General features: G+C 37.2%; 2 protein-coding genes across 6 annotated transcripts; one reads left to right on the plus strand and one right to left on the minus strand.

The window, feature by feature from the left end:
- Positions 1–669: 669 nt before the first annotated feature.
- LOC132177374 (clathrin interactor EPSIN 2-like) lies at positions 670–9,287 on the plus strand. The gene is made up of 14 exons (XM_059589662.1): positions 670–855; positions 1,676–1,807; positions 2,030–2,081; positions 2,387–2,466; positions 2,590–2,668; positions 2,905–2,988; positions 3,128–3,273; positions 4,003–4,347; positions 4,844–4,885; positions 5,004–5,099; positions 5,186–5,340; positions 6,656–6,831; positions 7,319–8,225; positions 8,382–9,287. The coding sequence occupies exons 2-14, from the start codon at positions 1,773–1,775 to the stop codon at positions 8,804–8,806; spliced, it is 2,622 nt and encodes an 873-aa protein (XP_059445645.1). The 5' UTR covers positions 670–855; positions 1,676–1,772; the 3' UTR covers positions 8,807–9,287.
- Positions 9,288–9,867: 580 nt separating this feature from the next.
- On the minus strand, positions 9,868–22,448 carry LOC132167525 (uncharacterized). 5 transcript variants are annotated; one of them, XM_059578529.1, is made up of 10 exons: positions 22,053–22,448; positions 20,055–20,266; positions 18,868–19,149; positions 17,664–17,786; positions 16,333–16,483; positions 15,505–15,602; positions 13,575–13,611; positions 13,329–13,477; positions 10,564–10,803; positions 9,868–10,168 (listed from the first exon to the last, which is right to left on the minus strand). In XM_059578529.1, the coding sequence occupies exons 1-8, from the start codon at positions 22,396–22,398 to the stop codon at positions 13,359–13,361; spliced, it is 1,368 nt and encodes a 455-aa protein (XP_059434512.1). In that variant the 5' UTR covers positions 22,399–22,448; the 3' UTR covers positions 9,868–10,168; positions 10,564–10,803; positions 13,329–13,358. The 5 variants fall into 5 exon arrangements, with proteins under 5 accessions (XP_059434512.1, XP_059434510.1, XP_059434507.1 ...); XM_059578527.1 differs by having other exon boundaries at positions 10,694–10,803; positions 15,505–15,725; XM_059578524.1 differs by having other exon boundaries at positions 15,505–15,725.
- Between the last annotated feature and the right edge of the window lie 257 nt (positions 22,449–22,705).

The raw sequence follows: 22,705 nt of genomic DNA on the forward strand, positions 1-22,705 counted from the left end.
GCTCAGCAAAAAACATTTTTCTGTTTTCATAAACAAAAAGAGTAACACTATACGTTGTCATACAACTAAGAGGGTGAAGCTAAACACAACGTGCCGGCAATTTTTTTTAATATTAAAAAATAAAAGAAAAAAGAAAAATTAGCCTGGCGTGCTGTGAATCACGGCCCCAACTAAGAAGATGTGGCAATGAACATCAGTATTTGAATCTAGAAAAGTTTATGAAAAAAAATCAATAGCTGAGTCGTATAACAATATATTAAATAATATTTATTTTCTTAAAATCAATAAAAAATACAATTCAAAACACAAGAAACTTTTTTAATCACTTTAATATTTTTTTAATTATTTTTTTAACTTTAACCATTAACAAACGTACCCAAAATGCTTTGTAAGCTTACAAATTACAGTGAATGTTGTGTGTGCAAAAATAATAATAATAAAAAGGATGGTGTGTTTTAGTGGGTAGCTTTTGGTGATGGGGTTGATACTTTACCAAATCCAACCATTCCCAGCTCCCCCCCTACCGTCCGACAAGTAGAAAAAGCATTATACAGAAAGAAAAAGTCATTAAATTAATTAAAATAATAAGATTATAATAGTAATAATAAAAAAATAAAAAAATAAAAAAAGCCAGCCCCTCAATTCTCTGCGTGTAAGCTGCGCTGTCTTTCTCCTCACCCCCCCTCTGTCTCTCTAAACGCGGTCTTATTATTTCAACAAACACCCAAAATACAATTCAAAGATTTCAGGAGCCTATCGCAATTTCCGCTCCTCTTTCCTTTCCTCTCCTCCTCTTTCTCTCTGGCTGTCAGATCCATTTCTTTGCCCCGCAATTGCCTTCCATTGGAGGATCAGGTTCGTTCGATCTCGTCTCCCCGTGTTCCGATCTGGGTTCCTTTTATTTTCTTTTTATTTTTGCGATTCGGATCTGTTCCTTCTCTTTTCATTTATGCAAATTTCAATGTGGATTCAGCTCATGCTTGTCCTTCTTCCTGTACTTTCTTGTTCTTTCTATACATATACCGATTGTTTTGGAATCTGGGTATTGATTTTGTTTGTAATTTTGGATCAGTAAAAGAATCTAGGAGATTTTATGATGTTTTGTAGGTGGCGTATGCTTCATTTTCATGTACTGGTTTGCGATGGATCCTTGTTCACTCACCAATTCTGCGTTTATTTCATTGTGCACACGAAAGCACGCTCATTTTAACTTTGTTTTATCATAAAATCTTGGTGATACTCAAATCCTAACCACCTTTCAATTGGGTCTTTTCGTTGTTGATTTCTACTTTGGTTTGTGTTTTTGTTTTTATTGCTGTTCAATGATGATGGCTTAATTTCCACGGATTGTTAGTTGGATTACTGATTCTTGATTGGAAGTCAAAGTCGGCCATTCTTGCCCTGAGTTTCATATTTAGTTACAAGTCAATTTCATGTGGGTGGGCTTGAATACGTTTGTTTTATTTTTGGTTGCATAAATTCATCTTTCTTTGGAGACCTTAGATATTCCGGTTGTTTTTTTGTTTAGCTAGTAACTGTGATTGCTTAGAGCTGTGTGAGTTTGTTCTTTGAAGAGACAGATTTCGAAGATACGCAAGTGTCTTGTTTGTATTTTCAAGTGTTGAGCCTCTTTATTGTCGTGCAAATTTAGTCACTTAATCTTTCCTTGAAACAGTGCTGGAGAATATTTGACAAGGGCTTCATTTGAAGTGGACCGCGCAACTTGCGCCGCCGCCGCCATAGAGCACGGTTTATTTTGAACACCAGCTACGATGAAGAAGGTCTTTGATCAAACTGTTAGGGACATGTAAGTCTTGGTGCTTACTATAGTAGCCTCATTTGCATTTGAGTGTTCTGTTTTCTTGATAACTATTGGTGACATTCGTGAGAACAATTATTCTTTAGATGCTTTCTGTTGAACTGCAGAATCAGTTTTGTCATTTTTATTCATGCGTTACCATATTGTTTCTCTATCATTATGTCACCACATTTTCCTTAAAGGTTCTATTCTTTATTGCTTTTCTTACAGTAAGAGAGAGGTGAACAAGAAAGTTCTAAAAGTTCCTGGAATAGAACAGAAGGTAAATACTTCGTTCTTTATTATTAATAGTATTAGTATTAGTATTTTGCTTATTTGAGCATTCAAAAAAATTGATTGATTCTTCCACCATCGACATCTAGGGTCAATGGTGCTGAGATAGAACCATAATTCCCTATGTTCTGTCCTAATTCAGTTGGTTGTGTATTATTGAAAGTTCTTAGTTCTGTCCTGGTGATCATCATAATTTTGTACTTGGCTAATGCCCATAATCTGGTCGGTGAAATGCAATACCATGTTACTTAACGTTCAAGCTCAGTGAAATAAAACTTCTGTTCTGCATTTTAGGTTCTTGATTCTACTAGCAATGAGCCCTGGGGTCCTCATGGATCACTTCTTGCAGATATTGCACAGGCAACCAGAAACTAGTAAGCTTTAACCATTCTTTTATGGATGCTTCACATTGCTTATTTTGTTCCAAAGTAGGTCTCTCTCTCTTTCTCTTTCTCCCTCCTTATAAAGTGAAGTAATTTGCTTTAATATCCATGCAGTCATGAGTACCAGATGATCATGTCAGTAATTTGGAAGCGGATTAATGATACTGGCAAGAACTGGCGCCACGTCTATAAGGTTTGCAGTTTTTATGGATTTGCTTTAGTAACTTGCAGATGCTAAATATTTGGTTTTTTCCAACTTACATGGCATACTGTCCCTTGTCTATATCTTTCCCATGTATTTATGAATTTCATGATGCCCCTTGGATTCTTATATATATATATATTGTGCTGTATGTTCAGCATCTACTGTTTTTCAGTTCAACACTGTTGTGATGGTATAACTGAAATGATTATTGTGTTGAGCTTCAGGCTTTAACTGTTCTGGAATACCTAGTAGCCCATGGGTCAGAGCGTGTCATAGATGATATCAGGGAACATTCTTATCAAATACAAGTAATTTCTGGCTCCCCATTGTTTTTTTTGACTGATCCATAGTTTTGATTTTTTGTTAGTCAACTTTTTTTTTTTCATCTTCAAATGAGTAGCACTATATTGTTGTGTTAATGATAAGTTTATCTTTCCCATGGTGCAGACATTGTCCGATTTCCTATATATTGATTCCGGTGGAAGGGACCAGGGAAGCAATGTCAGGAAGAAATCTCAGAGTCTTGTTGTCCTAGTGAATGATAAAGAAAGGATAATTGAAGTAAGACAGAAGGCTGCTGCTAACAGGGACAAGTAAGTCTATTCTCAAAAAGAGTTGGCTAAAATACTTTATTCTTATATTGGCTGTTTTACTGTTCACCTTGTCAGTTCATAAAAGTAGTCACCTGCTATCATGATGTCACGGACTGGAGTTACATATGTTTTTTAGTATTATTGTTATTATCTTTCAACTTCTTACCGTTTTAGACTCTTGACCCACATCTTTAGTTTCCATTTTTATGTTGAAATTACTCCATTCTGAAAAGAAAGGTAAAGTTCCTTAATTTTTCATTATCAGGCGAGTAAATATCTCAAATGTCTTTATATGAAGTGCCTTTTTTCAAGCTTTCCTTCTTTTTTTTTTTGTCTTATAAAGAGTCCATATTTTATGTGGTGTTTCTTTGTCATGTAACACATCAGAGGATCTGTCTATTTTTATTTATCATTATGCACTTGAATTTTGAGTGGATTCTCATTTTTCTCTTGAACAGTTAACTGGCTATGTTTCAAGTTCCACTGCAAAAAGTTGTGATAACTTTTGTGACATTTCTTATGTATTCATCTCATGAATAAACATAAGTCCCCCCCCGCCCCCCCTCACCACTCCTGGACATAGCTATTTCCTATAGTCTACCTTGACTTTCTTTCTAGATTTAAGCTCGTGGAAAAGCATATATATAATCCAGTATGTTATAGAACTTTTTCCTTAATGGGAGATCATCATTGATATGATTCTCCAACTGTTAAATTATGGCTCAACAGGTTCCGTAGTGCCTCATCAACTGGTGGAATGTATAAGCCTGGTTCATATGGTGACAAATATGATGATGATCGTTATGGAAGCAGGGATGAGGATAGGAATGGTTATGGTTATGGGAGAGAGAGAGAAACAGGCTACAGGGATGATGACCGGTATGGCAGATATGGGGACTCAAATAGTCGTGATGGAGATCGTTATGAAGAACGCTATAGCAGAGATGGTTATAAGGATGATGATTACCGTGGAAGAAGTCGAAGCGTTGATGATTTCCAGGATGGCTCAAGAAGTAGGAGCTTTGATAGAGACAGAGACCGTGCTTTTGATGATGATGGTCAATATTCATCACGGTATGTGTCTATCGGTAGGGCTATTTATGTTGCTAGTGTAATAAAGAACCATGTTGCTTTTCATGGTTCCATTTTGTTGTTGCCTTCTCATTTTGCAGTATTTACTTGTTTCTTTGGTTGGTTTAGCTTTCATTTGAGTATTTAAGAAGCAATTTTGGCTTAAAAAAATGCTACTTGATTTTGTTTTAAGTAGGGGTCTCCCTGTGTCAGATGAAGTACAATAGAAGTTAAGTGTGATCTGATAAAAGCCTACTTGGAATAAAAGGACTATCCAATGAAGCCAATGTGAAACTTCCCCACTTCAATGCATTTGAATGGAACTATCCTGGATCTAGTATATTTATTGGCTTGTATTGGATGGAACTACTCTAGTGCATTGCCTGCTTACAAATTTTTGAGTATGTTTTCCTTTTACAATGTAAGCATGCAGATAATGCTTTCATGGGATTCTTGACCTTAAAAATTTACTTAACTTTTGCCATTTTTAACCCTACAGAGGCAGTGGTGCCAAAGCTGATGACCAGTCTCTGGAGGGAAGGTAAGTTATTTTTGGATGCATGGTCAGATTGTTTGTGTTAGTGGGTTTTAAGGTCAACATTGTCAAGAGTCCAACCAAGCACAATTTATTGCATGACAAATGTAAAACCCTTTGGCAGGCGGCTTGATCGGAAATTTTCTGAACAGAATATTGGTGCTCCTCCAAGTTATGAAGAAGCTGTGAGTGATTCCCGAAGCCCTGTTCACAGTGAAAGGTATAGATTTTGCACCATTATCGTGCACAATTTATTTTTCCTTACTATAATTCATTAGTTGAGGTATTCTGATGTCTTCTTGAAAGGGATGGAGAAATGTCAGCAGCATCTGCTCCTAGAGATTCATCACCTGTAAGCAATATTCCAAGCCAAGCAACCGTTGCTCATGGTACTTTGGCATCTCCCCAAAACCAGAAAGTTGAGGCTTTTGATGAATTTGATCCTCGTGGCCCACTTTCAGGTACAGCGAGCCATATGAATGTCTTTATTTTCATTTTAACCAGCTCCCTGTACTCTCGCACTGATATGTTATTGAATGCACCCCATAAACCCGTTACTATGAAGAGTTTGTCTAACGTGTTGGACAGACTTGAAGAAATGTTAATATATATTTGAAATCTGCGTTGCACATACTCTTTTTAAATTATGGTTCAAATTTGTCCAATTATATTGTTGGACTGTTGTGATTGGGGTTGAGGATTTATAAATGTCACCTCATGATTTCCTTTTGCATGTGTTTTAAATCAAGTTTAATTGTTCCTACATTTAGCATTTGGAGTGTTTTTGGTTTTGACAGTGCTGGGTCATAGGGCTTAGGGAAGTTTACTTGAAATTTGCAAAGAATTGCTGCAGGACATAGGCCCAACGGCTCTCCAATGGACCAAAATAGAAAGAAAAAAAAAAAGAAGGAAAACAATTCCTGCAGCTGCAATGGGACTGAGTGTTTAGGTAAATAAATGCCTGTGGTTTTTGGCAGGCCATGCAACAACGCTGACATGGGTGCTTGGTTCCAATGTGGATTCATTTTGGTTGATGTGATGGTTTGTAAAGTAATTAAATACTGACATGCACATGGTTTCATCAGTGTCTCTGTTAGTGCTAGAATGCCATAAGTATTATGGCAAAGAAAAGAATGTGCTATATTGCCAATGGCCTTTGGGCTAAGTGGCACCTCCTTTCGCAATAACTAGAGTCTTTTGCTTCACAGCTAGGTGACTACATTGCTTGAGACAAAATACTTGGGGGTGCTCCTCCTTGACATGTGTTGTATTGGTTGAGTTGGTGCAATCTTAACTTAGCTCTTCAAGTTGCAACGTGGCTTTGAGCATTGTTTAAATCTACTGAGTTTTCTTTTTTTGACGGGATAGGGATTGTTTTATGTTGACTATGCATGAGAATAGAACTGATTTCATGGTATGTTGCTTTTCTCTTTGCTGAATCGTACAATCATCATATGTTTTTATTCATAATGTTTTTACCAAGAACAACTCTTTCTCTACTTTCATGAGAGCTAAACCGTTTATGGTGAAGTCTGCGCTGCAATCATTTAAGTGAAACAAAGGGTTAAACATCCCCCCACCCCCAAGAAAAAGGAAAAGGAAAGAAGAATGACATATCTCTATATGATCTGTACTGTGGGAGGTGGCGGTTTGGATTTTGATACAATTCTCAATAATCATCGTCTCTGAGGAGCTAAAGCCATAAATTTATTTTGGTGGCTTTTGCAGTACCAGCAACATAGTTGGACACTTATTATACTTGGTTCCTTTTTTCAGCTGCTCAAGCTACCTCGAACAATGCTGAGATGGATTTACTTGGTTCACTATCAGATTCATTAGCCATCGTACCGACTACATCTGTGACCACAACCTCCGAGGCTGATGGCCACACAATCTCTGCTCCAGCACCCACTTTTGGGGCAGCACCGTCAGCAGCTAATGTTGTGAATCAGGTAAAAGCATCATGTGTTGAATTTTACAAATGGAATGCTAATTTTCTTTTGTTGATTAATTGACAATCTGAAGTTAAAAATGGTTTAGGAGCCTACATGATGAATTTTACAAATGGAATGCTTTTTTTTTTTTTTGTTGATTAATTGACAAGCTGAAGTTAAAAATGGTTTAGGAGCCTTTCTCCTTCACCCTTAATGTATTTAAGAGTCCCATTTATGATGCTATGGAAATATGATGTGCTAATCTGGTTTAGCCCTTTCAGTGGCAGATGAAGTGTCCCTATTTTCTTTTGCTAGCTATTCCGACCGCATCCTGAGGTAGACCTATTGTGTGGAATGTATATTACTAAAGAGTAATAGCATACTGATTACATGTTGTCCCATTGGTTCTCTGAACGGAATAGTTTACCTCTCCCCCCTTCTTCTTTTCCAAAATTTTTTGTTATATGTGAAAATTATGGATTGAAAGCATTTATCCTTGATGCAGGGTTTTGAAGATCCATTTGGTGATTCTCCTTTTAAAGCTGTTCCTTCTGCTGACAGTGTCCTGACCCAACAGCAGAATTCTGCTTCCACAAATTCTTTCCAGCCAAACGTGAACCAGACTGCCGAACTGCCCCAACTGGGTGCCCCAAAGGCTGATACAGTCTCAAACTTCGACTTTGGGGACACATTTTCTGGCCTTACTTACTCTGGACCGAGTGTCTCCAGTATTCAACCTCCAACAAACTCACAGTATTTTCCTCAAGAGCTGTCAACTCCACAGCAGAATACTGATATTCTGGCTGACATTCTCCCACCTTCTGGACCTTCACCTGCTTTTACATCACAGCCAGGTTTTGTAGCCCCAACTGGCCAACCCACACAGCCAACTGCTAATATTTATGGCACTTTCCACCCACAGGCAGGAACTATAGCACCTCAGATTCAAGCTGGAGCTCCTGCTCAGCTCAACAGTGGGAGCTTACTCCCACAGGCAGGATTTACGTCTCTCCCCACTTCACAGATGACTCCACACACTCCACCTGGACCAACTTCACAGCTTAATGGTGGAAACGTTTTTCCACAACAGGGAGGATCTGCGCCAACTGGACCAGCCATGCAGTTTAGCAGTGGGAACTTTCTTCCAGCACAAGGTGCTGCAGCTCCAGTAGCTACACATATTGCTCATCAAACTCCCACTGGACCTGCTGTTTTACATAACAATGATCACCTTGGTAATTTACTTCCTCAAGCAGGATTAAATGCCCCCGTGACTTCGCAGCAAAATCTTCCATTTTCAACAGGATCACTTTCAATAGTTCCTCAACCAGCCAAGGACAAGTTTGAGACCAAGTCAACTGTTTGGGCTGATACACTAAGCCGAGGGCTAGTCAATTTAAATATATCTGGACGTGAGTGTTTTATGCTCCTAATATTATCATCGTCACCGTCACCAATACCATCATTATTATTATTGCATTGGATAGAGCTTTGCTTACGAGTTGATAATTGAATTTTTTACTATATATGAGAGTTTTGACATTAATTTTTTTTTTCTTCATATTCAGCTAAAATAAATCCATTGGCGGATATTGGAATTGATTTTGATGCCATTAATCGGAAGGAAAGGAGGATGGAAAAACCTGCCACAACTCCTGTTACATCTACTGTCAACATGGGTAAAGCTATGGGATCTGGTTCTGGGATAGGCCGAGCTGGTGCAGGCGCCCTCAGGCCTCCACTAAACCCTATGATGGGTTCTGGTATGGGTATGGTTGGTGGGCCTGGTGCAGGCATGGGAATGGCAGGTTATGGAGTTATGAATCAACCCATGGGTATGGGAATGGGGATGAATATGGGCATGGGGCAAGGAGTCCAGATGCAATCTCCAACTGGATTAGCTCCTGGATCGAACATATCTGGTGGTTATAACCCCATGCTGGGCACTGGTGGGTATGTGCCTCAGCAGCCTTATGGCGGCGGCTACCGATGAGATTGAGCGAACTCCCTCATTTCAAGTGAGAAAAGTAGTTCATACGTGTTTTGTTATAAGGTGAAAAAGATTTACATAGCAAATCCGGTGTTGCTATTAAATCCTCCTGCAATGCACTCTGGTCCAATATTGGTATACAGTTCTGTATTTTTAGTTGTAATTTTCTGAAAATGGCCGAATGTTATGTATGTTTATTCATTCTCTCTTTCTTATCCTATCATTCCTTTTGGGTCAGGAGAGTTGTGTAGGGTTGCTGCCTTCAGCTGTTGTGATATTGTTTTACCAGCGAGTATAACCTTTCTCAGGTTATAGCTTCTTTTTCTTTCTTTTGCCCCTTAGATTTTCTTATTTTCTTTTGTTTTTTCTTCCTTTTAAAATTTTTTTTTTTATTATTATTATTATCATTTGTCAGGCATGTTTGGCTATGTACCGAACAATAAATATAATGATTCAATTTTCTACATATTCAATTCTTCAGACTCTTCTTGGAATCAATTGATTTTGCAATTCGGGTGATCAACGTATTATGGTTGCCTATTACCTTCTGCATGTAGTAGACTGTAGATGCATAAATTCTGCACCTACTTCATCCATTCTACTGCAGGGCAATGTGAAAACTTTTAAATTAAGGCTTATACATTCTATCTGTGTGCGCACATGTCTTTGTTAAGGAGATGTAATTATCTTCAGTTTGCTTTATTTTCTGACATAATTTCCTTATAATAAAAATAATAATTAAAGAAACTTTCAAACAAATCAAGTAATTGTAAACAACTTGAAATTGGACTTGACAAAAGCTTAGTTTGGTTTGATTAATAAATAAGCCAAGGGAAAATATTTAGTAACTTCGTTTGCCAATATGCTAGCCAAGAAGCTTGGTTGGCCTTGATATGAAGGAGTTTCAAATTCTTTTTTTCTAATTATTCTTACGTCCTCCATATCAATCATCTTTTCTTTTTATTTTTTCTTTTAAATTAGAAGTTATTCATTCTTTTTTTGTAATTATTATTATTTTTTAAACAATGCTTTGGACCTTCAAATTATTTCCAAGTTAAGCTAAGCACAAGTTAGTCTCAAGCTTTTATTTATTTATAAGTGAGATAAAAAAGGAAAGAACAACAAAAAGTTGGAAGTCGACTTGAAGTGAGCCAATGGTGGGCCTGCGGCTGCGGGGTAGGTGTGCTCGATAGGCCAATCTGGAAGATAGAAAAATGTAGTGCAAGTGACAAACCAAAGGCCCATCACCTTGTCGGAGATGCATATCATGCATGCTTTAGCCTTTATTGCATCAAGCTTATCACCATTGCTTTCTACCTTTTGCCCACTTGAAGCTTCACTACATGCCATTTGGACACAAACCAACTGATAAAACACAAACAAAGCCTATCCGTCACCAAAACATATAAAACACACATAACATGATAGTACACTATTTCAGCATTTTCAAACTAGTGAGGCACTTCTATCTGAATCACAATCATCATTATTAGGGATACCGAGTTGATGGTGCGTGGGGGGCGTGGAAAGTAAAGATGATGGTCCATAAAGTACTTGAACTATTCTGGAAGTTAAGACTACTTTTGAGATGAGAATGGGATTATACTTGATGGATCACATCTACTAGCTTCCTTCAAATTACTTGGCAAAAATTACAAAGGAAAGAAAGACAAAAGAGTCATAGCAGGTGAAAAGAATGAAAAAAAAAAGAAAAGGGACAAGTGACGGGTTCCACCAATGTAATAATGTGAAATACTTACCCATTCTTTAATTTTTCGATGTATGTAAGTAGATGAGTGTTCAGATACTACTGTAAAATAAGCCAAAATCCAGAAAGGATTACAAGTGACTGCTAAATGCGATTGATGTGGCAAAAGATCAGGAATTCACATGGACGGGGCTTGAGCTTTAACGAACATAGAGGGCCTTGGCCATGCTTTTACATATCCAACAGCTCGTAGGCTACACTTAAAACCTCCTGATTATGATTCTCCAATTTTCTGCCATAGGATGACAAGAAAACATTAAAAAAAAATTATGGCTTAGGATCACCGCCACATAAAAAGGAAAAAAAAAAGAAAGAAAAAAAGGGAAAAATCCCAAATAGCCATCATAAATCATGATGCAGCTTATCATATCATAGCCTTTACAAAAAACCCTAGCTACCACTAGATGGCTGCCTATAATAGTTTTTATATTTTCGGTGTTCATGATTTTCTTGATCTTTTATTTAATTTTTCTTGATTGGTGTCTCTCTTGTATATTTTCAATGTACTTAGGTTGCACCCCTTTATGTTAACCCTAGCGCTCTTTTTCTCTCCTTTGTTGTTCGTCATTGTTATGGAGGCTTAAGGTCAAATGATCTTTGTTGCAGTGAATGAGTCTTTTTATTAGGTTTTTTTGTGGGACCTATGATTGTTGGTAGATCTAACATCTCTCATCTTCTATTTGCTTATGAAACCTTGATTTTCTGCTAGCCGAATAAGGGTGGGTTGGGGTCGGGGGCGCAGACCCAGATTAGATTCGTTATCTATGATGCTTGTTTTTATGTTTCGAAGTTGTCCCGAGTTTGAAGATTAATTTGGCTAAATCAAAATTGGTCCCAATAGGCAATGTCGATAATGTAGAAGGTTTGGCAAGATGAGAAGAAGCCTACATAGAATGGGTGGTTTATAAAGATAGTCATGGGTGCTAAGTCTCACATTGCCTAGTTACTAGGTGAAACTGGGCTTTATAATGAATTATAGGGAAGCTCCAAATTGACTAATTTTTTTGAAGTAATAGCGCAAATGTGGCTAGCGCTTTTCCCTGAATCGTTACAAATGGTATCAAAGCCACCTAGTAACGTCAGGTCATGTGGTACTGGAGCACTGCATGACGTGACCCTAACGATGACATTAGGAATTTAAGAAGGGGAGTTTGTAACACCCCGATCCCATATTGGGAAGATGAGAAGAAGCCCACATAGAGTGAGTTATTTATAAAGATAGTCATGGGTTCTAAGTCCCACATTGAGTGGGTGGTTTATAAAAATAGTCACTGCAAGCTAAAGCCCAAACTCACCTAATAAGGAACCAATATGGGACTTACAACCCATTAGTGCCTTAATAATCTACCCACTCTATGTGGATTATTCATCTTTCCAATGTGGAGCTGGAGTGTTACATACATGGCTTCTTATTTGCCAATAAAGTAACTAGGTCTACCGCTGGGAGCTTCTTCTTTTTTTTTTATAGATAATATCAATTTATAAAAAGCGCAAGGGGCGCAACCCATGTATACATAAAGTATGCAATAGAGCCCACATATACAAACTTTTAAGCTGAAAATAAAACACAAAAATCTAAAAATTCTGTAAGCGTTGAAACTTGCGGTGAATGCCACAATACTCTCCAAGAGAAAAGTGTTTGGAGCACCCTTTTCTTCAACTCTATGAGTCCAAGTTCACGGTCCTCAAAACTCCATGCATTCCTTTCTTTCCATAAGTACCACATTACACACAAAGGAGCCATTCTCCAAATTTGCAGAACTATACGATTAACCCTTTGTCCTCTCCAACTTCCCAAACATTCCTTCATCCTACCCGGCATCACCCACGTAAAACTAAATTTGCTGGGAGCTTCTTTTAAGGCCAAATCTATTGGGATAACATTATTGAAAAGATAGAGCGTCATTTGGTTGGTTGTAAGCAATTGTACTTGTCTAAAGGTGGTAGGATTACCTTGATTAAGAGCACCTTGACTAATTTGCCTACTTATTTCATGTCTCTTTTTTCCCTTTTTTCTAGATATGTCGTCTATATGCAATGAGGATTACATAGTTATTTTTCATTATACTGTGCATCCTATTTTATAATCACTGCTAAAGAATTATTATTAAACTCGGTAGTAATTTTCTTGTGAAAATAGATTAGATCATAGATGCATTGCAACCACAGTTCTCTTAATGCAGACCTCAATCTTTCACAATATGGTCCCTTTTTTTTTTTTTTTTTTTTGGTGTTAATACATTTTTTTTAATGAATGATAATTTATTAGAAGAAGAGACAAAGCCCTCGTACATTAAAAATTTACAAGAGAAGCAACCACCCTATTGGTGTCGAAAATCTTAAAGTGAAGAAGATCCACAAGAGTAGAGGAAGAAAAGTTAGGAACATAAGCTACAACCCCATCTAAAAAAGATATCAAAAAGGAGGATTTTAGTCCTAGCATGTTGGACTCGCAATTCTCAAAAAAGTGCTGATTTGTTTTTCTCTTAATGCTCCACATTAGTAATGCGAGGATAACTTTCCATGTGGCCTTGGAATGTCCCTACACTTGAGTCTTCCCACTTTTGGTTCTAATTGTTAATGTTTCTAATTCCACATGCATCAACAATCTAAACACTAAGCCTAGCCTTCTCATACACAAAATAGATCAACTTTCAGAATGGATACTGGGCTCTAGACAGCAATCCACAAGATATACTATATAAACCTCTTTCAGGAATTGCAAAGGAGCTTTATTTATGATTAAGAAAACTTTACCATGGGAGCTCTGAAAGAACAGTGGAAAAGCTACTCAAGAAAGACTTGAATCCTGTCACCCATTGTGTCGTTAAAATCCAATAACAGCTTCCCTCCTACTTCGTATGCTGCATCATCCAACAATTCTTTGATATTTACACCTCCCAAAGCTGTAAACAAAAATGTGCAGATCTTCTCATTTATCCATTCAAGGACTTGTCTGAGCAGACAACCGTTTAAAACAAGTTTGCAAAACACATACAATACCTGGAACTATATTTGTGATTCCATCCAAGAATCCCGCCTGTGTAACATTTTGAGAGAGAGAAACAAAGAAACATAAAAAGTGTGTCAATTCTAGAAAAATCGAAAGATGTGGCATATCATTAGTGATGCAAAAGATTAATGTACCCTATACTTAACCAGCACCCCCATCAATTTTGTTTAGAGAATTCAACTCAAAAGTTTAAACATGTAGGAGAAGAAATCCAATAAATTCATATACCGATAACCAAACCCACACCCCACTATATGTGGCACTCTTTCTTCAACACCTATCGTGTGCCAGCCTAATACAACCACAGAAGCAAACCAAACAGACCAAGAACGTGGAGCTGATTTCTCTTTGATCAAGAACTTGCAGATACTATTCTCTTTTACCTCTCTCAAGAAGGGTTAGTAGATTCCCTATTGTGGATTCCAGATAAAAAAGGAATCTTCTCGGTCAAATTGGCCTCCATCTCATTCATCAGAATATATTAACCAGAATGACCCCCTCAAATTGAAAGCTTGGAAAGTTCAATGGAAGGCAAAAATTCATGATAGGTTAAAGCTTGTCATTTGAAGGGATACATGGAGAATTCTGGTTGTCAATACAAATTTGGGAAAGTATATCCAGATTCAGGAAGAGGACCTTACTTACCCTCTCTTCCAGCAGATATTGAATCCCACGAGCATCTATTCCTCATATGCCATTTCTACAGGTTTATATGGAGGGAATCCCCAGGCTGCTAGCTGCTCTTCGATTTGCAGAATTTGGCATCTCGACTTGGATAATGACCATTCTAAACCTTAAACTTATTTACAGATATAAATCTTGATGAGTCTCACTCCTTTCTGCTGTTTGCAATGATTTTTGGATTCACAAAAACAAGGCACAAGGCTATACATGGTCAACTCCCCTTAAATTCAATCCAAATGGCTGCTCAGATCAAAAAGATTCATAGAGAACTTTTTATGTAACACCCCGGGAATTTCTTAGGATGGCTAAGAATACTTTGGTGTAAATATTGGTCTTAAGTTGGATCAAATATATTTGATGTCTAATTTTATGTTCTCAGTTTGAACTGAGAATTAGACCGTTCGAACTAGGCTACGAGTGAAATGAAATTCAAGTGAAAGAATTGGTACTTCCAAGTGGGTTCCATTTAAGTTCTAACTTAGTTGAACTATCATATTAAAAAAGGAAAAAATTCCATTGTAAAAGCTACTTACATGTAGTAGTGTCGTGAGAATTTAGATAATCCACTTACGACTTACTTCGAAAGCCGGGGTGCTACATTAGGAGTTTTAAAGTCTTTATTTTTATGAATCATTGTCCATTAGGAATGAGTCTTTATTTGTAATAATTATGATTCCTTGTCCATTAAGGACTAGGAGTCCTTTTCTAATTCCATTCGGATTTCTAGTAATAATAGGATTAGGACTTGTAGCCTATCTAAAGGCAACTTGTGGCTTTATTTTTGAAGAATAAAATTTCTGGAGAGAGATTTCTCTTCTTCCAACTTTTGGGTATTCTTTTGAATCAACTAATTGCTGATGCCTTTATTTGGTATTCTGAGTGAATGAACAGGTTTAAAGAATGGTTGTGTTTCCGGTATTTGTGCACAAATCAACGGATTCAAGATCTTTTATCTTTCTTCTACAAATTTTTAAGTTTTTCTACACACTCCTTGCATCACCTAGTGATCAAAACCATCAAATTTAAAGAACACCATACAACCATAAGTAATCAGATCCACTGATGGATGGAAATGAAATTTTACCATCAGAGCTCTATGAAGGCAGATTCTAAAATACTTATCAAAAAACAAAAAAAAACAAAAAAAAAAAAAAGAAGAAGAAAGAAGGAGAATCGAAAATAACATTAGAAAGACAGTATTATGTTATCGGTGTCCAAAGAGGACAAATGACTTACAGGGATCCTAACATCAAGCCTCTCAAATCCATCTCTTCCAGTAATTTTGATTCTCAATGTCCGAGACCAGATCTGTGAAAAAGGATCCCTTGAGCTATCTGCACCATAGTTATTGTACACATCAGGAGTTATCACTTCGACAATGGGATCCTGAGTACGTCGACCTCTCTGCTCTGTTTCATCTTGAGCCCTCTGTTCTATAGAGTATCTGCTACTGCTCACTGTTAAATATCTTTTTTAGTCATAAGAATTAGGAAGATGGAAATGGACAATCTATATTTAAATCACTTTCAGTTAAAACTCTACTTATGCTCATTGGTAAAAACAAAATTTGCTAGTCTATGCCATGACCATTATTCATATCATTATAAACTAGATCTGGTATCAATGAAGAACGCAGCATAATTTGTGCGTGAGTTATTAGCCAGGGCGGTGGGGGTTGTAGCATAATCTTTAAAGTTCTGAAATCATGTCTTTTTCTAAAATAGCTTTATGACTCTTTTTTTTGATAAGTAATGATGATATATAAAAAGAGCGCAGAGGGGCGCAACCCACATACACGGGAAGTATAAAGAGAGAGCGCCTAGGAGGGAGAGTCCCTTAGGCTTTATAAAACTGGTTCTACATCCCGCATTAACTCGACCACATTCACAAATTACTAATAAACTCTATATGAAAAAGAGAAGAGTTGAGAGTTGGGGTGGGGGGCTGTCAAATTTCCAGTTAATAGTACAATGAAGATTAGAGGATTATAATCTATATTCAGAGATTGGTGAAATCAGAATATCTAGATTGCATCCCTAGTAGGCTCAGAGATCTCTCTCTCACCTCTCTGCGATGACAGCTGATTGACACTGGTAGCATAGCGCTTCTCTTCTTCATAGTAAGTGTTGAAACCTAAGATTTCCTTAATTTCTTCAAATGACGGCATGCTTCCGGGAGGAGGGATACGCCCTCCTCTAATGGCAATCAGTGAATCCTGCAATTGAGTCATAAAAGTTTGATACAGCCAAATGCGGAAAGGCAGATAAAGAATTAAGATATTTGCCAGTAAAATCCACCCATATTTAAGCAGCAATAGCAACAAGGAAAGTGCAAACAGTAACTGTGGTCTCTCAAAATATCTTCTTTTTTTTATTGGTAAATTACACATGCACCCGGAGGGACTTGAACTCACGACCTTACCCTCCACCTTGCAATAAAGGGAGGAAGTACCATTTGGATATGGAAAGTTTTAAGAAACTACCTAGAAATATACTATGGAACTTTCTTATATTAAATCTGTGACTGCTTGGTGATTTTACCCTTGTGCTCATGATATCTGAACTGTCTAAGATCGATGATTATAGATATGTGTCACTGGTTATTATATGTTTTTTGTGAAGATAGCATTTGTTTGACATTGTTGATTACAGCCAGCATCTATGTGGTGCATTAGCCTATGTGGCATCTTGTCGTTTGGCTTTGGAATGGATTTCTTGTTTTAAATTTAGATTGGATATTTGTTATAGATAATGGCGTGTATTACATAGCTCCTGATATGTTATTTTGAGAAGTTCTGTGCTGCATCATTTCGAGTACTCATGTCATGTTATCACATTGTGTCATGTTATCACATTGAAAATGAGATTTAACATTTCTGCTTGGCAACTCACAGCATTTTTTCTAAAATAATTCCTACCATGAAACTTACAATTTGTGCTTGGCACCTCCTCAAGTTGAGTTTTATGGCTAGCAGCTAACTTTGCTTTGATGAGCTGTAAATGATTTGTATTGGGCTGTTCGATTTGTATATTTAGTTATGTTACATGGAGCTGGTAGTTGTTTCTGTTGGAGGATGGGCTTTTTAGAGTTTGTAGGCCCTAGGTGTGTTAGACCCAGATTTGTTGTTGGGATTACACATCTTGGGGAGCATATAAGATTTTAATATCAACATTTATGGTGAAATAGATATCATCAAAGATATACTAATGTCACAAGAATCACATAATGTGCCTTCTTTCCTTTGAGCAGTTAACCATGATTTATCATGTCTAATATCAGCTCAAACACGAAGAAACATAAATTACAAATAATTTTAACCATTTCATATTGATACGACTTTAGGCAATCCAAGATCATTAACCAGGAAAAGAAAAAAAAAATAGTTATAGATAAACCTGCATTGCTCGAATGGATGCCCCAATCAAGGAAAGTGGATAGGCCACAAGCTTATATCCAAGATCCTCAAGCTCAAGAGGATTAAGTATCGGTGTTTTGCCCCCTCCTTCAAGCATATTGGCCTAAGCAAGAATCAATGAACATTAGTAGTCACTACAAATTGTTTTCTAATAAGATGATGTAAAGCTTTGCAATTCTAGGAAATTCAAAGTCGTAGTTAATGACTAAGCTTTGTTTGGTCATTCATAATAACTGGAAGCACGAGGACATCACTTAATAATGTAGGCATACTATAATCTTTGTACGTCGGTGTAACAAATATGCACTCTCTTCTTCTTCTTTTTTTCAAATGTCTGTTGGTGTGTACACAGCATATGGCAAAATCTTAAATAACAAGTTTACAGTGGCTCAACAAAAATGTTTCTGTTTAGCATTTAATTTTTAAATTTAACCAGGAGGGGAAGGGGAGGGGGGGTTACTATGAACAACTCCTCCAGTCATATTTTCATCTGCCACCCCCTTCATAAGATTTAGAAACTAGAAGTTACCAAATGGGATACCTATAACTGGCATTACCACTCAACCACAAGACTAACCAAATTAAAAGTCTGTCACCAAACCATGGTTATTGAGGTCATTATAATGTATAAGTCCATGAAGTGAACCTAATTCATTAGCAACAAAAGGCAAAAGGTTCCTACTCCAAATTAACGATGTCCCTACAAATCTCCCCCCCTCCCCCCCCTCCCTTTCATGCATTGTATCTTTGGACTGTAGCGTTTGTGTCCCCATTGTCAATTAGTTATGATGATTTTCTTGTTTGTTTTTCACTCTCTAGTTAGGTGATTCCTTTTGTATACTCCCGGTGTACTTCGGGGTGGGTGCCTTACGTTTTTAGTAAGACTGGTTATTACTTATCTAAAAAAAAAGCATGAAAACAAGCATTTCCTTTTGCTTAAACCAGTTACAAATTAAGTTATCATACTCAATTCCTAGCAACTCTGATAATTATATACACAATGAGCAAAAGCCCTGTTCCAGATTAGACTACAAGCAGAAGCTAGATATATCCCCAGACATATTTTGATTCAACACTGCTAAATGTTTCCGTATAATAACTTAAAAAAATTTGAGAAAGCCACATCCTTCAGCAAACAATGAATACACATTACTTAGTACAATGCTAAGGAAAGCATAATGTACCATTTTTGGAACTAGGGGAGAAATTTCACAGAAAGCCCTCATCTCTTCTTTTGAAGCTAGCGCATCAATAAAAAGAACATCTGCTCCAACATCAGCAAAAGCTCTACACCTCCAGAGTGATTCATCTAAAGATACTGCTTGACGAGAATCAGTTCGTGCTACAATAACAATGTCAGAGCCACTCTCCTTCCGAGCATCAACAGCTGCCTTTATCCGCATCACTGCCTCCTCTCTGGACACCACTTTCCTCCCTTGTGTATGACCACAAGCTTTCGGAGACACCTTGCAATGAAAGTTTATAAGCAACAATATCTTAAAGGGGTAAAAGAGCAGATTGCACGGTGACTACAGCAGTTGCAAGTTAAAGAAAATGCTACATAAAGAATCAAGCTGTAAGTTATAACATACAGGACAACAAGCAACTGTCCCAGATGCGACTCTAAATTTACAATGCCAAACCACAGGAGCGTAAAAGGCAGGGCCAAAACTAACACCCCAAAGGATTTCACCTTTACATATGAATATTGTACAGTGAAAACAATAGAAATAAACATCAATTGGTGTTTTTCAGACCTTCAAATTCACAGCCACACCAAGCCTCAAAAAGAAAACTTCACAGTTCTCATAAGGGTTCCGTATAAGACCCTCAACAATCCTCAAGAACTCCCATGACTCACAAGATATAGTTTTCATGCAAAAACAATAAGATTGTTTTCCTCTATGTGGAGAAAGAATTATTATTCTCATTACATCAATAATCCTTGCTAAAATTTTTATACTTCATTTGATGAGAGCTTTCACACGCACCAGAAATAAAGTTTGTTCACTTCAATTCTGCTTTAATTTCTTGATAAGTAGAAATAGTCCACATTCCCATACTTGGCAGCAGACACTTTTAAGCCCAAAATTTTAGATCCTAGGACATGAAGGATCATTGATTTCTATAATCCCAATTTCAAAACCCATGCCAGCACCTTCCACGAACACATGAACCCCAAATAAACTAGGCACACTCAAAAGGAGTTTAGAAAAATATCATAACAATGCTGCATTAATCTCCCAGATGCAAATGATCTATCCATATTGTAATCAGGAAATTAAATATAAAAGTTAATGTAAAGAAAGAGACCGGAAGAAAGAGTACAACACAACAAATAATGAATGTTAAATACTATGATGATATGAACCTGATCTTCGAGAATGATCCCAGCGAAACCTGCTCTAATATATCCCTTAACAGTTCTCTTGACATTCATTGCATTCCCATATCCATTATCACCATCCCCTATGACCGGAATCGAGACAGCTTGGGTAATTTGTTGCCCTTGATCTACCATTTCTCCATAGGATATAAACCCCGTATCTGGCAATCCCAATCTAGCAGCCGATATTGAAAAGCCTAATGGAAGCACAGAATACTCATTTCTCTTCATATATTTTGTGAATGTTATCAAGAATGCTCAAATCTCCTAACTAAAAATGAAATTTAATAAAAATTAGTTATGTAATTGTCAACATGAAAGAAAATAGAAGAAGATACATCCAAATGCTGTAAATTGACACTCTTCCCCAATGTTGGGATGGTATCTGAAGTGGCAGATTCAGGGATATTGAAATGGATTTTGGTACACAGATCAAAATCCATTGCCCAGGCATAATTCTACCAATGCAGATATTGATTTAATCATAACAAAGAATATTGATATGGATTTTGCTACACACATATCAAAATCCATTGCTCAGAAAAAATTCTACCAATGCAGATATTGATTTAATCATAACAAACAACAAGATATCACTTCAGTTGAAATGATGCATTTAAATTACAGCTGGAAGTTCTTACTTAATATCCAAACTACCAAGGATTTGCAAACTGAAACTCAAGGTATCTAAAAAACAACCTCTCATTCTACTATGCAAAGTGATTGAGAACGAAGGTACCCCTAACCTCAGTAAAAGAAACCACGGACAAAATGCTTAAAAATTAGAAACAATAATATTCAATTCAATAAAACAATTTTAGGTCCAAGGCAATTACTTATTTCTCTCGGCATATTCTTAGCAGCAGATCCTAATAATCGTACCAAACATTGAATTGAGGGAAACACTCCCCCACAACCACAACCTATGACCTCAGTACTTCTGATCGAAGTAAATTACTTATTATCTTGGAGTTGTACGGGTACCTGATCAACATCACACATTCTTTTAAAACAAAAGCAATAAAACAATTCAGATAACCATTAAAGCCAGATGTTAAAAAATGACAAACAATATTTCACAAACCAATATCCAAGTCTTTTGGGTCAAAACAGAATACCTATCTGTCATTGTACATTATACGCATGAAATGAATAAAACATAGACAAAAAATACATCAATAAAACATACAAAATCCATATATTATTGAATGCAAAAGGATCGTCCTTTTTTTATTTTTATTTTTATTTTATAAGTAATTTTTATATATCAAAAGTGCAGAGGGGCGCAACCCTAGAACACATGGAGTATACAAGAGTACCGCCTAACTAGAAGAAGAGAAAAGAACAAGGAAATCAAGATAACTAATCACTAAAGGAGTGAGCCAAGCTGTTGTCCAAGTGAAAAGTGTGTAAAAAAAGAAGGCCGTGAGCTCCTCCAAGGATCTCTCAGAATCCTTGAAGCATCTCGCATTCCTTTCTAACCATAAACACCACAAGAGGCATAGATGAACCATTTTTCACACAACATCACTCCGAGAATGACCTCCCGACCACCAACAAGCAAACAAACCCGCCACATTGCTAGGCATGACCCACGACAATCCAAACCGACTGAATATAGCATAACATAAAGAACAAGCAATCTCACAGTGAAGAAGAAGATGATCGTCCTTTTTTTATGATTCCCTAAATGTAAGAATATGAATCAAATTATAATGGCATGTAACCTAGAACACTCACAATATCACAACAAGCACCAATCACCAAAATTCATAATCAATCCAAATAGGCTATGATGAAAACCCATCTTCCACAGGGCAAAGCAAAAGAAAAAAAAGAACACTCAAACTCCAACTATATGTTGTTAGAATCCAGAGGATCTCTTGCCATATCTGCTTGTATCAATGTGAAAATCCTTCAGATTATATCACCTTGTTTTCTATATTCTCGGAAGTAATTTAACAGAAAGAGAAAAGCACATACCACTGCTGAAGCAGTATTGAAATCCAGCCCTCTCCACAAGCCTTGCACTGAGAGCATCAAAACAAGCAGGGCCCTGGTGAACACCAGGCAATTCGAGAATACGGCGAAGCGCCTTCGCCGGAGGCTCGGCGAAGCTATGGTCTCTATCTGCTGCGCGAGCTATGGCGAAACGCGTGCGAGACTTTTGTATGGGATTGCTGAGGAGTGGAAGTGAGATTTGGAGGCGTGAGCCAAACGTGAAACTTGAAACAGGAGGTGGTGGTGGTGATCGGATATTGAGGGAAGGGGTGTGTTGGGGACCAGCGACCGCGCAACCTCTCCCGCTAACTATCGCTGCAGGCTTCATGCTTTCCCTCTGTGCGTGTCTCAGTTTCAGCTGCAGTGCTAAAAGCGATAGACGAGTTTACAGCCTAAAACTCCCACTTCAGGCTTTTGACTCATTGATTGTCGTGGGAGCCCTGCCACGTGGGAAACAAAAATTCCTTTTCTTTTTTTCTGTCAACTAATGATGGTCACAAGTGTCACGTCAGCATTTTGCTATAGTTCTAAAATAAAAAATGTGTTTAAATTTCACTTAAAATTGGTTTAAAATGCCAAATTAGCTTCTTCTTTTACTTATAATTTCTAGCACTGTTTGGATTTATTAAAAGGAA

Source organism: Corylus avellana, chromosome ca1 (assembly GCF_901000735.1).
Source record: "Corylus avellana chromosome ca1, CavTom2PMs-1.0".
Classification (NCBI taxonomy): domain Eukaryota; kingdom Viridiplantae; phylum Streptophyta; class Magnoliopsida; order Fagales; family Betulaceae; genus Corylus; species Corylus avellana.

Coding starts and splice junctions, on each gene's coding strand:
- LOC132177374 (XM_059589662.1), top strand. CDS start 1,773: ATGAAGAAGGTCTTTGATCAAACTGTTAGGGACAT. Junction 1,808..2,029: donor GATCAAACTGTTAGGGACAT/GTAAGTCTTGGT, acceptor CTTTTCTTACAG/TAAGAGAGAGGTGAACAAGA. Junction 2,467..2,589: donor GCACAGGCAACCAGAAACTA/GTAAGCTTTAAC, acceptor ATATCCATGCAG/TCATGAGTACCAGATGATCA.
- LOC132167525 (XM_059578528.1), bottom strand. CDS start 22,398: ATGAAGCCTGCAGCGATAGTTAGCGGGAGAGGTTGCGCGGTCGCTGGT. Junction 17,787..18,867: donor CTCCCCTAGTTCCAAAAATG/GTACATTATGCT, acceptor ATTCTTGCTTAG/GCCAATATGCTTGAAGGAGG. Junction 15,726..16,332: donor TCAGCTGTCATCGCAGAGAG/GTGAGAGAGAGA, acceptor GATATTTAACAG/TGAGCAGTAGCAGATACTCT.